This window comes from Myxocyprinus asiaticus, chromosome 8 (assembly GCF_019703515.2).
Source record: "Myxocyprinus asiaticus isolate MX2 ecotype Aquarium Trade chromosome 8, UBuf_Myxa_2, whole genome shotgun sequence".
NCBI classification, from domain to species: Eukaryota; Metazoa; Chordata; class Actinopteri; order Cypriniformes; family Catostomidae; genus Myxocyprinus; species Myxocyprinus asiaticus.
The window spans coordinates 35,087,093-35,108,080 of NC_059351.1; the positions used below are offsets into that span (position 1 = coordinate 35,087,093).

At 37.2% G+C, this 20,988-nt stretch overlaps 1 protein-coding gene across 2 annotated transcripts in view; it reads left to right on the top strand.

Moving 5' to 3' along the window:
• The window catches only part of LOC127445465 (rho GTPase-activating protein 10-like), a 144,780-nt gene that overhangs the window by 66,589 nt on the left and 57,203 nt on the right, over positions 1-20,988 (top strand). For both annotated transcript variants that reach the window (XM_051705569.1, XM_051705570.1), the window contains exons 2-7: positions 2,260-2,355; positions 2,534-2,595; positions 11,305-11,376; positions 11,585-11,686; positions 16,909-17,019; positions 17,884-17,988. In XM_051705569.1, the coding sequence (XP_051561529.1) occupies positions 2,260-2,355; positions 2,534-2,595; positions 11,305-11,376; positions 11,585-11,686; positions 16,909-17,019; positions 17,884-17,988 (548 nt within the window). The remainder of the gene's footprint in view (positions 1-2,259; positions 2,356-2,533; positions 2,596-11,304; positions 11,377-11,584; positions 11,687-16,908; positions 17,020-17,883; positions 17,989-20,988) is intronic.

Sequence of the window (20,988 nt, forward strand, 5' to 3'; positions counted from 1 at the left end):
TCCATTAAAGGAGCTGCACTAATGAACTGATTATCGACAATCATTGAAACGTAATCAGAGGTCAACCTGAAGTCTATTCTAGACTAAGAAGCACCCTCTGGTTTAAACCATGAATGGTGTCTAGTGTTTTCTGGATTATTTCTTCTCCAAATATCTTCTAGGCCTACAGTATCACAAAACTCAATCAAGACAGAATTATAATGGTAGTTTGTGAACTTTATAGGGAAAGGGTCCTTCCAGTCATCAAAAACCATAATAAAGTCTCCCCCACTACAATATTATCCGTTGAGTACAATCTTTTTGTATCATTTATCAGATATGTCAATTTAGAGTAATTCTTTGTCCTGATTTATATTGTTATAACCATATACATTTATAAGAATAATTAAACGTCCCTTCAGATTCATTACGCAAATCAACCAATGTCCAAAGTCATCCGCTTTTGAAATATTACTTTCCCTTAAGCATTATTTAACAAAACAGTGACCCCTGCAGATACCGTGAGGTACCATGACTAAAAATTATTTTATCACCCCATTGAGTGGACCAAAACTGAACATCAAACTCAGTGGAATGTGTTTCCTGCAGAAAAAGACATTTGTTTTCTGACCCTTACAAAACAAAAAGGTTGCCTTGCGTTTGGCCTTATCTTTTAAACCTCTCGCATTTAACCAAATAAAACATAACTTATTTAAGAGAACATGAACTTAAAATTTCTTAATCAGATCAATAGATTAACACAGGAACAACCTCTTTTGAAAAACTAGTTACTGTAAGACGTCCTGATATAATCTCCTATGTCTGTCCTCATAGACACTCACTTAAGATTCTCTTTCTTCTTCAACTTCATCTACCTTTCAAATTGTTGATATGCCCTGTCTATTGAAGTACAGTAATCGGCCTCGGAAATACTCCTTTTGCCCTGCCTTTCTTGCCTTATTGATTTGAGGCCAAAGAGCATCTCGAGCTGTCTTCCTTCATTAGATCTACTGCAAACCGTATGCCAAGTTCTTGACAGACCTGTGAGTTTTTTTTGTAGCTTTACAAATGAAATCTCTGTGGAGGCGCATGGTAAACTGCAGAATAACCTGTCATGGTTTCTTTCCATCTCTTCTCAGCAAATGATGCACAGAATCCACCACGTCCTCTAGCTTAAGTGCCATCTTGGGAGCAATCCTTCTCAGAAGATTTATGATGTCTTGCCTGATATCTTCTTTTTCTTTCAGAAAATTGATGCAAAGATTCCATCGCCTTTTGTATCTGGCTAGATCATGGATGGATGCATTCAGATCATTGTTCTTAGTAGCCAGCGAGATTTGTTTCTCCAGCACTGAAACCCTTTCTTTGCACTCCTTCACCTCTGCAGCATTAAACTCTACCGCTTTTGAAATCGAAGCTGTCATGGCAGCATTCTGTTTCATCTGGGAAGCGAAGTCTTCTAGTTTCTGATCTTGACTTTCAAATCTTCTTGTAAGAGCCTGAATCACCTGCTGTAATGTAGTGTTGGAGACTTCTTCACCCGGGTTATCAACTTGCAACTTTTTGGAAAGGCTACTTTTGCCAGGCGCAACCAGTGATGCCAGTAGCCGCTTATCAACACTGCTATCTTTCGATGTATTTGGCATTTTAACATCCAAATGGTAGATGACTTTCAATCAAATTGTCCATATAAAAACTACATACAAATTAAGATTTTACAGCCTATAAAAACTTATCTATTGGGGAATCGCATGAAGAGCAAACAAAAAGGGTTCTGCTCAGTCCGCCATCTTGCCAGAAACCATGCCAGTAATATTCAAACACTCATACCAGGCATAGTCCTTCCCTCTTTTTTCTGTGGGGTTTCCACAGTAAAAGCACCATGTTTCCCAGAGGGAAGGGATTTCTTGGTATCTACATGCAACATCTGAAACTTCAGGATGCTTTTCCCAGTACAAGAATCCAGCAGGATGTTTGCAGAGCTTGTCTTTTATTATCACCAGTTCATATCTGTGAACGGGTAGCATTGTTTAGCTATTCTTCTGGAAAACTTTGCGATGTGCTTAAACAGAGGGCTGGGTGATGTTAAAATATTTCCAAAGCAATCAAAAGAAGGATTAGCCTATGTGTGCCTTCAGTGTTTAAGGTCATGTCATGTGTTGGTTTGCAGAGTTTGACAAATGCCCCATTTTGTTTGAGTGAATGAAGCTAAAAAATGAAGCTATTCTTTGTTTCAACTTGGATTTAAAGCTGTTAACTCTCATCTCTCTGCCTTTTCAGAGCTTTCCTCGGCCCAGAGGAAGTTTGCTCAGTGCCTGGGTGAGTTTAAGTTTGAGTACATCGGTGATGCCAAAACTGACGATGAGAAGTGCATTGGTAAGTGTGTTTCCTGTTTGCATATATTTACATTCATGCACATATTTGCATATATATTTGCATACATCTATTGGTTGTGTGGTGTGGGTGAGATTAGTGTATGTGAAGAATGTTTTTGTGCATGAACTGTTATGTTCAGTCAGTGTACCTTACTGCATGTTTTCTTGTGTCATTTTAGATGAATCTCTACAAGAGTTTTCCTCCTTTCTCAGAAACTTGGAAGACCAAAGGGAGCTGATGGTGAGCACACCCTGCTGAGACTTGCACCAAACCCACTGTCTGAAATCCATCTCTCTCTGTTTGCTCTCTGATATCATCTCACTTAAACCCTTGCATGCTAAAATATATTTTTGGAATGTGCCATCATGACAATTTGCATGTGCTGATGTTCATAATCAGAGGAAGAACTGCTACTCTGTACAAAGACACAAACACATGCTCATACATACACATAAGCTACATCAGCCCCTGTTAGTTCCTGTATGCAGTAATACAGTTTGACCACAGGAAGTGAGTTACTTTGCCATCAGTTACTTATGTCCTCTCTCTGTGACTGTCAGTGTTGACCCTGAGATTACGCAATACCGCTGCTTTTGTTGAGTCATGTCACTTTAACCATGTTGAGCAGGAACAGTACTTTCATACAGTATGGTGAAAGTCCAATGGCACTCCTTTTTAACTCGTTTTCTTTTCAGATTTTGAGATGAAAGCCTCTGAAATAGTATCTGTAAGGACATCGGCAAATTAATAACTTTTACAATGTCGAATATGTACAAACTGTTTGCTTTTTGTTTTAGGAAACTTTAAAAAAAAAATACTTCAGCCTATTGGAGTGATGAATCCCATTGATAAATCATCAGAATCTATAATTTTATATTTCAAATATTATCATATTACCATATTACAAAATAAATACAATATAAAATACAGTGACTGTTTGCACTAGGTGTAAATAGCACCTGCCACACAGCATGGCTTCTTGCACTCCCAATAGTCTGGTGGAAACAGAGATGTTGAAGACAAATTACAACCCTAGTGTCACTGCAGTGGTGTGGGGAGTAACAACGATGTGGATGTGCTTTTTTTCATGTTTTCCCACTTTTTCCCATCCTGTTTCCTTTAACACTACTTATAATAATAAATAAAAGTGATTTGGTCACTGTAGAGGTCAAGGAGTTAAGAGAAAAGTTTGATCTGGGTTAAATTAACCATTGCTTTACTCTAGTAATATTGTAAAAACCATGTGTTTTGGTGGAAGCCATAGTTTTATGTAAATAACCATGGTGTTACAACAGTGATATGTTGCTAACAGGGATTTTGGTTCGTTCTGAGCAAAAACTGTAATTTTTCATTCTGGTTCAGAAGTTGAGTGAAGGTCTTCATTCACAGAATGCAACATCCACAATGGGAAATTAGGAAAAGAAATGTGTGATGCAGCAGTTTCCTTCAGGATCAAAGCACGTTTCATTCTTTGGCCTTTGGTTTTATGAAAAAAATATCGGAACGAAATAACCGGCTACCACCTGCATTTATAAATGATGTTTTCACTCCGGAACAATTGAAAATCACTTTGTTCCCATTTTTGGTTACGTTCTGCAAAAAAAAATAAAAATAAATAAATATATATATATATATATATATATATATATATATATATATATATATATATATATATATATATATATATATTTGGTTTTTGTTCCTTGAACTGTTTTTATTCCTTGAACTGGTGCTAATATATTAACCATGTTGAATTTTGTGGTTACTGTGATTTTACTACATAATACTATGGTGATTCTATGGTTACTGCAGTAAACCATGGTTATTTTCTGTGGAGAGGTTAGGTTTAGGGGTATTTTAAGGGAAGGTTAGGGTTAGGTTTAGGGTTATGGGCATACCTGCCAACACTCCCGATTTTACCGGGTTTCTCCTGTTTTTCCACTCCTGCTCCCGCTGTACTCCCGATTTACAGTTTCTCCCGATAAACTTATGATTTTCCACATCCACACTTTGCATATGGGATTGTCCTGTATTTAAGTATGAAATGATGCATCCCACATCGAATCAATACGGGATGCTATTTGTCCCGTAAGCTGGTCAGATGGCTTCACAGCAAAATCGTTTCAGTTAATTTAACATTGATATAAGTTGGAAATTTTTCTTGCGGTGGGAAAGGGGTCATCTAAAAAGTCCACACATTGTGCTGAAACTTGCTAATACTGTGGCGGGTGAGGTATGGGACCATCTGAAAAGTCCACACATTGTGCTAAAACTGTGGATTTTTTTATTGAAAAACAGAAGTTCAATATAAATGTTAAATAAGATGTACAAAATTACACAGATCCAGCAATGAATGAATACTATCACTGAGTCATAAAGACAAGAAGTACAGATGAAGGAAAATAAATAATTAAAATAAAATAACAAAACATCTTAAAAATATACATAAACCAACACAGATCACAGATGTATACATAAAGATAAATAATCAAAGAAAAGAAAGTCATGTGTCAGGAAAGTTCTCGGCATATAACAAAGGATATACACTTTATTATTAATAAATTAAGCATTTTTCGCTAAAACTGTGAAGTATGTGGTAAGGGACCATCTGCTTACATGGTCAATTTATTGGTATAATTCATCTTCAATGTAGTATTACTGACCGGTACTGCTGCTCCCTATATGCATATTATGCAGTCTACGTAGTGCGTCTACTCCCGACAGAGCCACCAATTATATTCTTAGGGGGGCACCAGAATCTACACTGGCTGCCGTTCCTCGGATATACGAACCACGCTTTTATTTAAGCTGAAGTGAGTAGTTTCTGCATCATTAGTGCCACCAAACGGAAATGCAAAAATAAATGGTTTACTTTAGTTTTCTCTGCAATATAATGGGATCGGAGAAAGTATTTTAACAAGTTACACACTTCAGCTTCAAATTACAGGGTTTGTTCTTTTTAGAATATATATATATACAGGTGCATCTCAATAAATTAGAATGTCGTGGAAAAGTTCATTTATTTCAGTAATTCAACTCAAATTGTGAAACTCGTGTATTAAATAAATTCAATGCACACAGACTGAAGTAGTTTAAGTCTTTGGTTCTTTTAATTGTGATGATTTTGGCTCACATTTAACAAAAACCCACCAATTCACTATCTCAAAAAATTAGAATATGGTGACATGCCAATCAGCTAATCAACTCAAAACACCTGCAAAGTTTTCCTGAGCCTTCAAAATGGTCTCTCAGTTTGGTTCACTAGGCTACACAATCATGGGGAAGACTGCTGATCTGACAGTTGTCCAGAAGACAATCATTGACACCCTTCACAAGGAGGGTAAGCCACAAACATTCATTGCCAAAGAAGCTGGCTGTGCACAGAGTGCTGTATCCAAGCATGTAAACAAAAAGTTGAGTGGAAGGAAAAAGTGTGGAAGAAAAAGATGCACAACCAACTGAGAGAACCGCAGCCTTATGAGGATTGTCAAACAAAATCGATTCAAGAATTTGGGTGAACTTCACAAGGAATGGACTGAGGCTGGGGTCAAGGCATCAAGAGCCACCACACACAGACATGTCAAGGAATTTGGCTACAGTTGTCGTATTCCTCTTGTTAAGCCACTCCTGAACCACAGACAACATCAGAGGCGTCTTACCTGGGCTAAGGAGAAGAAAAACTGGACTGTTGCCCAGTGGTCCAAAGTCCTCTTTTCAGATGAGAGCAAGTTTTGTATTTCATTTGGAAACCAAGGTCCTAGAGTCTGGAGGAAGGGTGGAGAAGCTCATAGCCCAAGTTGCTTGAAGTCCAGTGTTAAGTTTCCACAGTCTATGATGATTTGGGGTGCAATGTCATCTGCTGGTGTTGGTCCATTGTGTTTTTTGAAAACCAAAGTCACTGCACCCGTTTACCAAGAAATTTTGGAGCACATCATGCTTCCTTCTGCTGACCAGCTTTTTAAAGATGCTGATTTCATTTTCCAGCAGGATTTGGCACCTGCCCACACTGGCAAATGCACCAAAAGTTGGTTAAATGACCATGGTGTTGGTGTGCTTGACTGGCCAGCAAACTCACCAGACCTGAACCCCATAGAGAATCTATGGGGTATTGTCAAGAGGAAAATGAGAAACAAGAGACCAAAAAATGCAGATGAGCTGAAGGCCACTGTCAAAGAAACCTGGGCTTCCATACCACCTCAGCAGTGCCACAAACTGATCACCTCCATGCCACGCCGAATTGAGGCAGTAATTAAAGCAAAAGGAGCCCCTACCAAGTATTGAGTACATATACAGTAAATGAACATACTTTCCAGAAGGCCAACAATTCACTAAAAATGTTTTTTTTATTGGTCTTATGATGTATTCTAATTTTTTGAGATAGTGAATTGGTGGGTTTTTGTTAAATGTGAGCAAAATCATCACAATTAAAAGAACCAAAGACTTAAACTACTTCAGTCTGTGTGCATTGAATTTATTTAATACACGAGTTTCACAATTTGAGTTGAATTACTGAAATATATGAACTTTTCCACGACATTCTAATTTATTGAGATGCACCTGTATATAGTTTTTTGCTGAAATTTGCTTATGACTTCTCATAGAATGTCCTTAAAGGAAAATTCTAACTTTAATACAAGTGCATAACTGTCAATAATTGCTTTTTTTATTGTTTTTTCCAAACTGAGGGACAAGTCTGCTTTGTTTTGTTTTGTTTTGGGGGGGGGGGGGGGATACCTGTATTTAACAACCTGGTCTCATAGAATTAACTTTACTCCATATGCATTTTTGCAAACTGACTTTTACGTGCCACTTTATAAGTTTTGCTGCAGTTTCCTGGTGAAATTAACACTAGAGACGCTATAGCAACTGTGCATTTTATTCATTGTCACACAAATCATGACTACAATTGCTGATTATGAATTCATCAAAACATACTTTTCACTCTATTATTCACCCCATCAGTGATCAGAATGAGCTTTATTGCCAAGTATGCTTACACATACAAGGAATTTGTCTTGGTGACAGGAGCTTCCAGTGTACAACCATACAAAAACAGCAGCAAGACATAGATAATAATAAAAAATAAAAAAGTTATTATACACATGCGTACAGACACACATACATACATACACATGGGTAGTGCAAATCTAATACAATCTGTTATGTACAGTGTAAATACAAATCTGTTATGTACAGTGCAAATGGTTTATTTTATTTTATTTTTTTTTTTCCAGAGGAATGAATGGCAGAAGAGGTTGGATGTGTTGGATAAACATAAGAAAGACTAAACTGTGTATTGCACATTAGTTATTGCTCAATGGGGCAATTTAACTGTTCATGAGATGGATAGCCTGAGGGAAAAAACTGTTCCTGTGCCTGACGGTTCTGGTGCTCAGAGCATTGAAGCATCGGCCAGAAGGCAACAGTTCAAAAAGGTAGTGGGCAGGGTGAGTGGGGTCCAGAGTGATTTTTCCAGCCTTTTTCCTCACTCTGGAAGTGTATAGTTCTTGAAGGGGGAGCAGGGGGCAACCAATAATCCTCTCAGCAGACCGAACTCTCCTTTGAAGTCTTCTGATGTCTGATTTCGTAGCTGAACCAAACCAGACAGTTATTGAAGTGCAGAGGACAGACTCAATGACTGCTGAGTAGAACTATATCAGCAGCTCCTGTGGCAGGTTGAATTTCCTCAACTGGCGATGTTGTGACTGGTTTGATGTTATGACATCAAAACACTTTTACTTCAATGCATGATTTCAAAACTATACATTTTAACACTTGTATTACAGCCCCACCTACATATGCACAGTTATTCCTAAATCATTAGCTTGTTTGGTAGCTCATTTGAAAGAGTGTTTGACTTTGGATTTGATGGCTGCGGTTCAAGTCCAGCCAAAGATGCATGAAAGAGAAAGTGGCATAGAAATGACACAAAATGATGTGGTTGCTTCAGTAAATATATATATATATATATATATATATATATATATATATATATATATATAATTTGCATATTAAAACACTATCGGTGAGGGTTAGGTGTTGGTTAAGGTTAAGGATGTCTGTTTTGTTACTCACATTTTTCTTTTTGGACACTATTGGTTAGGTTTAGGGTGAAGTTGTATGTTAGAGAGGTACGTTTTACTTATTAAAACCTCTATCTAAAATTCATCTTGATAACTGTCTGATCACAACCTTATTTTGCTCGGATTTGGCAACCCCCGATGGACAATTTACTTGGAAGCTGCAGCCAAACTTTTAATGAAGCACGTGATTTCAGTTTTGCAAAAACGTTGCAATGTTCACGTAATTTCATGAGACCAGGCTGGTATTTAATCTGGTGTATACCTCTTACTTTGAGTGAGATAAAAGCATTATTAAAGAGTTAGTTCACCCCAAAATGAAAATTCAGTCATTGTTTACTCACCGCTGTGTTGTTATAAGCCTATATGACTTTCTTTTTTTTCTTTTTTTCTTTTTTTTTAACAAAAAGGGAGAAATTGTGAAAAAAAAAAAAAAATATATATATAAATATATTTTGCTCATTGATGTCATACAATGGCAGTTTATGGAGACCACCTATTTAAGCTTCATAAGGACGCAAAGGAATAATTCAAAAGCCTAATAAATTATTCCACGCTCTCGAAATGGGGCATTCAAGCGGCAACTTGTTTTGTTTATCTAAAAACCGGTCCACCACAGTGATAGAAACAACAGAACACAACACAGATGCACACAAATCAAAGAACTGAACTTACTAAATACAGGGATGGATTAACCACCTGGCAATTGGGCCGTTGCCCAGGGGCCTCTAAACGCAAGGGGCCTCGAGCTCCAAATCAATGTATTTATTTATTTATTTATTTATTTATTTATTTTGAGATCTATATTGTAAATCCACGTAAATGTCAGCCTTATGTGAAATACCATTTGTTCGGGCGAATGCTTGATGGATGACAGCAGCGCAAGCACAGGCACTGAGTGCGCGCTCAGAGAATCTGCATTTATACAGCGTGTTTATTTGAAGTACATCAGAGAACAGCCTTTGATTCACAAAACACTTTCAAACACAAAGATAAGGTGCAGTTTACCCTGGCAGTGTACAAAGCTGATGGTTTAAATTCATATAAGCAACAGAATTCGTGCAACAGTATGGACTTTAAAATGTCCTGCATGCATTTAATGCTTAATGATAAAGCGAAAGATGCTTTAAATACCCTATATATGTGCACAGTAACCATTTGTACTAGTTGGTTAACCGCAAAAGTTTACGAACGGTTATTCTGTCATTTGTCAGGAGCTGGTACTAAAGTCGGGAATCAAAAAGGTTTATTGCCATGAGTGTGTCAAGCACAAACTCCGATTAGCAGGGAATAAAGTGCACAGTGAGCTTTGAGCCTAAATAGCACAATATAGATCTTCAAATGATAAAATCACTTTAAAGTTGAACAAAAATAATCTCTGTCACTGCCTGCAACATAGGCCCATTTTTAATCAATGGAAAATGCGTAATTCTGTCAAGGCAGTTTCACTTTCCATGAGGCAGCGAACGCTACGGTTTATAAACCTCTTCAGGATGCTTTGATTTTTAAATTATTCAGTATTTAATTTGTGTAATTACTGTCTGCACACCAGAGCAAAAGGGGGAAAAAAACATTGGCTCACCGTTTATCAAGCACTGAAACTTTGCCAGGTGCAAAACAATCTGGACGCATGTGTAACAGTCACATTATGTCCTCTTTGCAACCTGAACTTCATCAGAATGTCGATTTGTGACACCAGCGCTGAAAAAGCTAGATGCGGCACAACAAATGGTGAAACAGAACACAGGTGTCTCAAGATGCATTTATAAGTATTGAAGTCCTTTTTAACTTAACACAGTGTCTAAAAAATGCGACGGTCCTGTGCGGTACGCTGAAAAAGTGGGATGTGGCGCAATGATGAAAGATGTCCATCCAGTGTGCGTTTACATAGAAAAACAATTGAAAAACAGCTCAGACACATGTGTGAACAGCCTGTAACTCACCCTATAGCCTACTTGAAAAACTGACCCGAACCTGGCCCAAAACCTGTAGGTTTGTCGGGTACCGTCGGACTCAGATTGGGTTGAAGACTCTAAACACGTGCAGAATTAACTAATAGTGATTTTGGTATTTGAATACAGGCACCATGCACATCCCTATTAATAACACATGATTTTGGATCAGTTCTTAATTAAAAAGTACATATAACTGTTGTGTTCTGTTATTTCTATTGCTGTGGGTGGGGGGCTGCAGCTCTCGTGAATGCACGGGGGAGAGCAACGGTCGATGAACAGTTTTACGAAATAATACATTAGATTTCGGTTTGTTTCTCACCAAACCTCATGGTAAGCTTTCATAACAATCATGAGTCTCATGGAATAATTTATTAGACTTCTGAATTATACTTTTGCATCCTTTTGAAGCTTGAAGAGGTGGTCACCATAAACTGCCATTGTGTGACATCACTGAGCACAATTTTTTTTCACAATTTCTCCCTTTGTGTTAAGAAAAAGAAAGAAAAACAAATGGGGTTATAACAACACAGGGGTGAGTAAACAATGACTGAATTTTGATTTGGGGGTGAACTATCCCTTTAAAATTGTAAAAAAAAAAAATTAAAAAATTAAAAAAAAAAAAAAATTAATAAACATGCGAGGGGTGGGGGATGTGCAGAACTTGATGATGGGTTTTCAAATTCTCTGGAAATGTGGGGAGTATTCTGGAATTATGCTGGTGCAGTTTCCATAGAATATTGCGTTGATTTTCCTCAAGTGAAGAAATCGCCTATAAACATTAATAAAGATGTTATAATGTGTTTGTGTAAGTTGAGAGTCATGAGAAGCATCCAATTTCTCCTAATGTTTTCTACTATGAAATGGGCTCGCATTCTGAAATGCCCTTCATCATATTATCAAATTGTCTTTCACAGATGAGAAACATCACAGAGACGCTGATGAAGCCTTTAGAACAGTTTCGGAAAGAACAGCTTGGCTCAGCAAAGGTAGAAACATAATTCTCCCTTATCGTTATATTTGAGCTGAATTGATTTTTTTTAATTGTTGTTATTATTATTATTTAAAAGAAAAGAATAGCTGGACAAATATTGAAACCAGTTAAGTATTTAATGCTTGCTTCCTTTTCTGTGGATTAAGAGTAGTACGTTTCTTCATCGTACTGTTTTTAATTTTTTTTAATTTTTTTTTCTCCAGGCAGAGAGAAAGAGGTACGAGAAGGAAACTGAGAAATACTATAGCTCACTAGAGAAAGTTTTGAACATATCAGCAAAGAAGAAGGAGCCACAATTACAGGAGGTACTTGATATTTTCCTCTTCCAGCACACAAGATGGATGTATCAATCAATTGTTTTCCAGAAATGGTAGTTTTCATCTGTAGAGCATCAGAAAAAAAGAATTATAATTATTATTATGTATATAAATATTAATGTTGTGGCTGATCGGTGTTTGTATATACAGTATGTATATATACACTACCGGTCAAAGTTTTGAAACACTCATTCTTTATTATAATTTTTTCCCCACATTTTAGAATAATAGTAAAGTCATCAAAACTATGGAATAACATAAATGGAACAATGGGAATTATGTTGTGACTAAACAAAATCCAAAATCAAAACTGTGTTATATTTTAGCATCTTCAAAGTAGTCACCCTTTGCCTAGAATTTGCAGACATGTACTCTTGACATTTTCTCAACCAACTTCTTGAGGTATCACCCTGGGATGCTTTTCAAACAGTATTGAAGGAGTTCCCATCTATGTTGGACACTTATCGGCTGCTTTTCTTTATTATTTGGTACAATTTCAAAAACCTTTTTTTAAATTTTTTATAAAATTTTAGTTTTGTGATGAAATAAATTAATATGTTGGCACAATTATATTTTTGTCTACAAAACTCATTTCAAACATTTAAGCATACGCCTTCAGATCAAAAGATTTTTAAGATCATGAGAAACATTTCAGTCAAGTGTTTCAAAACTTTTGACCGGTTGTGTGTGTGTGTGTGTGTGTATATATATATATACACTACCGTTCAAAAATGTTATTTAAAAAAAAGTTTTTGAAATGGATGACTTGGACCGAATAATTAAGAAAAGCAGCCACTAAGTGCCCAGCATATAGATGGGAACTCCTTCAATACTGTTTAAAAATCATCCCAGGGTGATACCTCAAGAAGTTGGTTGAGAAAATGCCAAGAGTACATTTCTGCAAAATCTAGGCAAAGGGTGACTACTTTGAAGATGCTAAAATATAACACAGTTTTGATTTATTTTGGATTTTTTAGTCACAACGTAATTCCCATATTTCCATTTCTATTATTCCATAGTTGTGATGAATTTACCATTATTCTAAAATGTGAAAATAAATAAAAAATAAAGAATGAGTAAGTGACCCTAAACTTTTGAACGGTAGTGTGTGTGTGTGTGTGTGTGTGTGTGTGTGTATATGTATATATATATATATATATATATATATATATATATATATATATATATATATATATATATATATATATATATATATATATATATATATACACACACACACAGTTGCAATCGAAATTTTCTGTCATACATCTATAAAACATTCTTCCAGGACTCCACAGGTCTTTCCTACTTCTTTCCTATTACTCCTTGAATATTCAAGTCAACATTTCCCTTGGTGAAGTTTTGCTTTCTTCCACACCCCAAGAAGGTTGATGTTGTACCATATTTAAAAAAATGAATGATTGGTGCTGCCAACTTTGTCTATTGGAAATTGAAGTGCCTTGGAAATGTACTTTTAGCCATGACCTTTCTTGTGTAATGAAATAATCTCCTCTATTAGCTTTTGAGACAGCTTATTTTTAATTGCATTTTTTGCATAGAAATACATTTTTGCTTACACCGCTAAACTTAAATTTTAAAACTTAAATAAGTGCCATTGCAGATAGATGACTTAATTTTGTTTTAAAACAATTACTTGTGTAGCCTTACATATTTAAGAAACAGCTACATGCAATAGGGGTTGAATAATTATGACATGGCTGTATTTTAAAAAAATCCTACTATTTAGAAATATTAGGTTATATATTCACACTATGACTTTGAATGTGTCACTCAACTGATATAGATGTAAACTTTAAAAATTCTGGGTCATCAGAAAAGCTTACCTTTGTAAATCCTTACTGTCTTGGGGGATTGAATAATTTCGATTGCAACTATATGTATGTATGTATGTATGTATGTATGTATGTATTTACACCGATCAGCCACAAAATATTACCTAATATTGTGTAGGTCCCCCTCATGCCACCAAAACAGCGCCAAACCGCATCTCAGAATAGCATTCTGATATGATATTCTTCTCACCACAATTCTAAAGAGCGGTTATCTGAGTTACCCTAGACTTGGTCAGTTTGAACCAGTCTGGCCATTCTCTGTTGACCTCTCTCATCAACAAGGCATTTGCATCTGCAGAACTTCCACTCACTTGATGTTTTTTGTTTTTGGCACCATTCCGAGTAAATTCTATAGACTGTTGTGTATGAAAATCCCAGGAGATCAGCTGTTACAGAAATACTCAAACCAGTCCGTCTGGCACCAACAATCATCCATGCGATTATCTAATCAGCCAATCGTGTGGCAGCAGTGCAGTTCATCAAAATCCAGGGCTCCAGACTGCGACTAAAATGGTCGCAAATGTGACTAAAAATAATTGATTGAGACAATAATTTAAAATCTAGTCGCCATTGGTGACAGTCAGGATGTGTGCGTTCATATGCGGTTTTGTCAGATATCATCTTCAGAATCAGAATCAGCTTTATTGCCAAGTATGCTTACACATACAAGGAATTTGTCTTGGTGAAAGGAGCTTCCAGTGTACAACAATACAAAAACAATACAAAAACAGCAGCAAGACATAGATAATAATAAAAAATAAAAAATAAAACTAATTATACACATACGTACAGACACACACATACATACATACACACACATACACATGGATAGTGCAAATCTAATACAATCTGTTATGTAAAATTTCAAAGAGTTATTGAATACATCTTTAGAGCGCGCACCACCCGTTCTGTTTCTGACGAGCTTGCTGCACCGCACGCAACAACAAACCCAGTGCGAGAGAGTCGTGACCAAATTACTCTTTTGAATCGGGTCTTTTTTTATTATTTTTTATCCCCAATTTGGAATGCCCAATTCCCAATGCGCTCTAAGTCCTCGTGGTGGTGTAGTGACTCGCCTCAATCCGGGTGGTGGAGGACGAATCTCAGTTGCCTCCGCACATGAGACCGTCAACCCGCGCATCTTATCACGTGGCTTGTTGAGTGTGTTACCACGGAGACATAGTGCGTGTGGAGGCTTCACGCCATCCACCACGGCATCCACGCACAACTCACCATGCGCCCCACTGAGAGCGAGCCACATTGTTGCGACCACGAGGAGGTTACTCCATGTGACTCTACCCTCCCTAGCAACCTGGCCAGTTTGGTTGCTTAGGAGAATCGGGTCTTTTTCATGAATCACCCAAAAAGAACTTTGAACTCTGGTTTACCATTAGCACTTTGAATCAGATTCACTTTCTCAGCGAATCAGCCGTCAGTTTGCTCACAACTGGGAGTGCAGACATTTCAAATAAAGAGTCCCATGTGTATTTCAGGCTTCTTTACAATGAAAAGTCCCATATTGTGTAACCCTTATTTTTCTTCTGGTAATTATTGATTGGGATTAGAGTAGCACAATAAAGTGCATCTGGGATTTCATTCATTTTGCACTCTTGTAGTCTCTGTGTCTGGGCCATCCGGTAACAGTATTTACAACAATTTATTATATATATATATATATATATATATATATATATATATATATATATATATATATTACTGTATATATAAAATCAAGCTTTTGACACTTAGGACAATAGACCTTTTCACAGACTGTGATGACATGTTTCTGCCTTATTTAGCAGTGTAAAACTGGCAAACTTCATTATATGATATTTTTATTTTTATTTTATTTTTTTGTATATTGTGTAAGTTTATAACATTGTGCCTTGTGTTATATTACCTTGGAATTAGTTTAAAAAAAATAATTACCACTGCTGCGAGGGAGTTTCTATTACAGCTGCTGAGAGAGTGACAGTAAATTTGGCATCTTCTCCCATCTGACTGTCTTAATCCACTGCTCTCTATGTATTCTTCTTCTGGAAAGTCATTCAAATGTAATAGAGGATTTTTTCTTTTGCTCTTGGAGCAAATGGGTAAGTGAAAATAAGATTTGCTGTGGTCTCCCATTCACTCCCATTCACCGCTGTGGAAGTTTACCCTGCAAACGTTTACTTCCACGTTCCAAAACCCGGAGTGTGAAAATGTCTGTTGAGGGACATGTACACAACTATTACACAAGGTGCAAACATTTATTGATGCTCAAGAAAACAACACACTACTATATGCATACTATATGTAAATATCTGTAATGCAGATTCTGAAGAGCAGTACTAAATAAAAATATTATCTCTTTTATTTATATAAATTATTAAAGGGGTTTGAACATTTATGAGACAAAAGGGAATGCAAACTTATTTTCTCAACTATATATACGGTTTATTAAACCTTCGATTAATGGGTTATCAGCTGTCATACTTTTCTTTGGCTTTCTAACTTGTTTCTGAACAGAAATCTAAATCGAGCAATTCTGTGATTTGGCCATTGGGCTCCTTAACGTTTCAGTTTATGAGCCAATGGCTCCCAAGTAATTTTTTTTTTAGTCTGGAGCCCTGAAATCATGCAGATATGGGTCAGGAGCTTCAGTTAATGTTCACATCAACCATCAGAATGGGGAATAAATGTGATCTCAGTGATTTGAAGCGTGGCATGATTGTTAGTGCCAGATAGGCTGGTTTGAGTATTTCTGTAACTGCTGATCTTTTGGGATTTTCACGCACGACAGTCTCTAGAATTTACTCCGAATGGTGCCAAAAACAAAAATCATCCCCAAAAAATAAAAGCGGCAGTTCTGTGGACGGAAATGCCTTGTTGATGAGAGAGGTCAACAGAGAATGGACAGGCTGGTTTGAACTGACAAAGTCTATGGTAACTCAGATAACTGCTCTGTACAATTGTGGTGAGAAGAATATCATCTCACAATGCTATTCTGAGATGCGGGTTGGCGCTGTTTTGGTGGCACGAGGGGGACCTGCACAATATTAGGCAGGTGTTTTTAATGTTGTGGCTGATCTGTGTGTGTGTGTGTGTGTGTGTGTGTGTGTATGTGTGTATATATATATATATATATATATATATTAGAAATAAAATGGAGCAAAAAGTGTGAGAGCCTTTTCTTAAACTGTATTTGAAAAACCTTATTGGTTTACCTTAGTTTTATTCAGTCATATTTCTTTTGTTAGTCTCTGCATGACACTTAATACAGGTGCCTTCAGCTGACTGTAAAATTACAGTTAGCAGGCAGAAGCAGGCAGTCTGCTTTTTTGGTATTTTTTCATTCTGTTTCTATCTGTCTCTCAGGCAGACGTTTCAGTGGAGGTGATGAGACATCATTTTCAGGAATCGTCTCTGGAGTATGTGTGCAAGCTGCAGGAGATACAAGAGAGGAAAAAGTTTGAGTGTGTTGAGCCTGTGAGTGCTTCATCAGTCAATCAACTTTATTTGTTTCAGAGTTCGTTTTCTGTTGCGTTTTAGAGTGTATTCCAAATAAATACACCTTACACTCTATCAACTCAATCAGCATCTCTAACATGCCCCCACCACCACACACACACACATAAAAAGAAACCTTTTGTGGAAACCTGTTTACAGTGATGCACTTGCAGTGGAAGTCTGTAAGTCAATTATACAGCAATAGAATTGTAACAAAAAATATAAAATAAATGTTTACAGATCAAATAATAAACATTATTTGACTGAGTATGTCAGTGCTTCAAAAAATGAGTATGACATTTTTTATTTTAAACAAATGTTGGCAGGCAGAGAACATTTCTTTTTACCACTTAGAAAAAAAAAAAAATGCGGGCTGATCCCCTGACATTTTTTGTTGTTTACAGAGCCTAGGGCTGTCACAGAGAAAGGTGTGGTTTCTAAGGACACATTTTATTCATGGTATTCAAACAACAGATTGCTTACAGCTGCTTTAAGTTGTATTCAAGTCAAAAATATGTAAATTTTGGGTCTTTATTTGTCTTCATTAAAGAGAGTCTTAGTCTTATATTCTATACATTGCAGTTAACCTCATGAATCTTACCACTGGAGGTACACTAGTTCTAGTCAGCTAGACAGAGCACAGTGGGATGGAACAAAATGCAGAGATCTCAAGACATTATATATATATATATATATATATATATATGATAAATAATCTCAAGATGCTTGTCCCGCCCCCAGCTGCTTCTTATTGGTTAATTTTTAAACTGCCATTGATGCACTACACTGAATATCAAACATTTTAACTTACTCCCATTCCCTTTTTTTCTCTTTCTGTTCCAGATGCTGGCATTCTTTCAGACTGTTTTTACTTTCTATCATCAAGGATACGAGTTGGCCGAAGATTTTGACCATTACAAAAAGGCACTTCAAATCAATATCCAAAATGTAAGTATTAATGTTTTCATTATAAATACACACTCTTAGGCCTGTTATTTTTAAAGACATACTCATAAAGGTTTGCAGAAGATACATTTATCCACTCACTTTCCACATGAATACTTTTCATCCTGTTTATCCAAGATATTTGTGTGCCAAGTACATTTAAATTTGCAAATAAGCATTTAATCAAAACATAAATGGAGTGATTTGGCACAATTGTCATTCTTCACTCATCTTTCTCTGGCTACCATCATGTTGCCCTGCTGGGTGATGTGGAAAGAGCTACTGAGATAGGATACAGCAGCATTTCGAAAGGGCCAAGGTTTCCAAGGGAAATTAAAGGCCTTTGTTTGTATTGACATTCCGTTGTGTTTCACTTTTAAGCCAGAAGTTTGAGAGCTGACTTCCTCCCCCTGTCTGTTTGATAGGACCATGTCACACTCCTCACTGCTTTATTTGAATCAGCTACAGTGGTCAAGGTGAAAATGTATACAGTTGAAGTCAGAAGTTTACATACACCTTAGACAAACTCAGATTAAAACTCAGTTTTTCACAATTACTGACATTTAATCATAGAAAACATTCCCTGTCTTAGGTCAGTTAGGATCACTATTTTAAGAATGTGAAATGTCGGGGGGCCTGGGTAGCTCAACGAGTATTGACACTGACTGCCAACCCTGGAGTCACGAGTTCAGATTCAGGGTGTGCTGAAGGACTACAGCCAGGTCTCCTAAGCAAACAAATTGGCCCGGTTGCTAGGGAGGGTAGAGTCACATGGGGTAACCTCCTTGTGGTCACGATTAGTGGTTCTCGCTCTCAGTGGGGCACGTGGTAAGTTGTGTGTGGACCGCGGAGAGTAACATGAGCCTCCACATGCTGGGACTCCACGGTGTCATGCACAATGAGCCACGTGATAAGATGCATGGATTGACGTTCTCAGAAGCGGAGGCAACTGAGACTTGTCCTCTGCCACCAGGATTGAGGTGAGTAACTGCGCCACCAGGAGGACCTACTAAGTAGTGGGAACTGGCCATTCCAAATTGGGAGAAAAGGGGATTAAAAAAAAAAAAAAAAAAAGAATGTGAAATGTCAGAATAATTGTTGAGAGAATTATTTATTTAAGCTTTTATTTCTTTCATAACATTCCCAGTGGGTCAGAAGTTTACATACGCTTTGTTAATATTTGGTAGCATTGCCTTTAAATTGTTTAACTTGGGTCAAACATTTTGGGTAGCCTTCCACAAGCTTCTTACAATAAGTTGCTGGAATTTTGGCCCATTGCTCCATACAGAACTGGTGTAACTGAGTCAGGTTTGAAGGCCTCCTTGCTTGCACATGCTTTTTCAGTTCTGCCCACAAATTTTCTATTGGACTGAGGTCAGGGCTTTGTGATGGCCACTCCAATACCTTGACTGTGTTGTCCTTAAGCCATTTTGCCACAACTTTGTAGGTATGCTTGTGGTCATTGTCCATTTGGAAGAGCCATTTGCAACCAAGCTTTAACTTCCTGGCTGATGTCTTGAGATGTTGCTTCAAAATATCCACATAATTTTAATTCCTCATGATGCCATCTATTTTTTGAAGTGTACCAGTCCCTCCTGCAGCAAAGCATCCCCACGACATGATGCTGCCACCCCCATGCTTCACGGTTGGGATGGTGTTCTTCGGCTTGCAAGTCTAACCCTTTTTCCTCCAAACATAACGCTGGTCATTATGGCCAAAAAGTTCAATTTTTGTTTCATCAGACCAGAGGACATTTCTCCAAAAAGTAAGTTCTTCGTCCCCATGTGCACTTGCAAACTGTAGTCTGGCTTTTTGATGGCAGTTTTCGAGAAGTGGCTTTTACCTTGCTGAGCAGCCTTTCAGGTTATGATATAGGTCTCGTTTTCCTGTGGATATAGATTCATGTCTACTGGTTTCCTCCGGCATCTTCACAAAGTCCTTTGCTGTTGTTTTGGGATTGATGTGCACTTTTCGCACCAAACTACATTCATCTCTAGGAGACAGAATGAGTCCCCTTCCTGAGCAGTATGATGGCTGTGTGGTCCCATGGTGTTTATACTTGCGTACTGTTGTTTGTACAGATGAACGTTGTACCTTCAGGTGTTTGGAAATTGCTCCCAAGGATGAACCAGACTTGTGGAGGTCCACAATGTTTTTTCTGAGGTCTTGGCTGATTTCTTTTGATTTTTCCCATGATGTCAAGCAAGAGTTTGAAGGTAGGCCTTAAGATACATCCACAGGTACACCACCAATTGACTCCTATTAGCCAATTAGCCTATCATAAGTTAATTGTCTAAAGTCTTGACATCATTTTTTGGACTTTTCCAAAATGCTTAAAGGCACAGTTAACTTAGTGTATGTAAACTTCTGACCTACTGGAATTGTGATATAGTCATTTAAAAGTGAAACAATCTGTCTGTAAACAATTGTTGGAAAAATTACTTGTGTCATGCACATAGTAGATGAACTATAGTTTGCTCATATGAAATCTGTGGAGTGGAGTTTTAATGACTTCAACCTAAGTGTATGTAAACTTCTGACTTCAACTGTAGCTTGAGAAAGTGGATTAGCAATTGCTGAGATATTCCAAACAGCTTTCGAATATAATTTCTGTGTAATGATCCACTTTGTTAAACTTTGTTGAACTATCCCTGTAAGTAGTGATAGTGGAAAACTAGGGGTTTCACTGACTGCCCAATTAGTTGATTAGTTCTGCCACTAGTTGGTATGTAATTCACATGACTTCAGTTGCTCTTGTTCTATTCTCTTGTCCACAAACTGTGTCCCAATGCAGCTGCATGCCATTAACTTTGTATAACAAGCTGTAACAGTCAAAACAATTTGAAATTATGCAAAGGTGAAAATAAACCCGGGGTGCTTTGCTTACACAAAGTGCATTATAACCAAACCATCCAGAATGTGTTGCAGACATTTATGGTCTGAGTTCATTGGAATCTTGACTTACAAGCCAAAATTTGTGTGAACCACCCTGAAACGTATCAT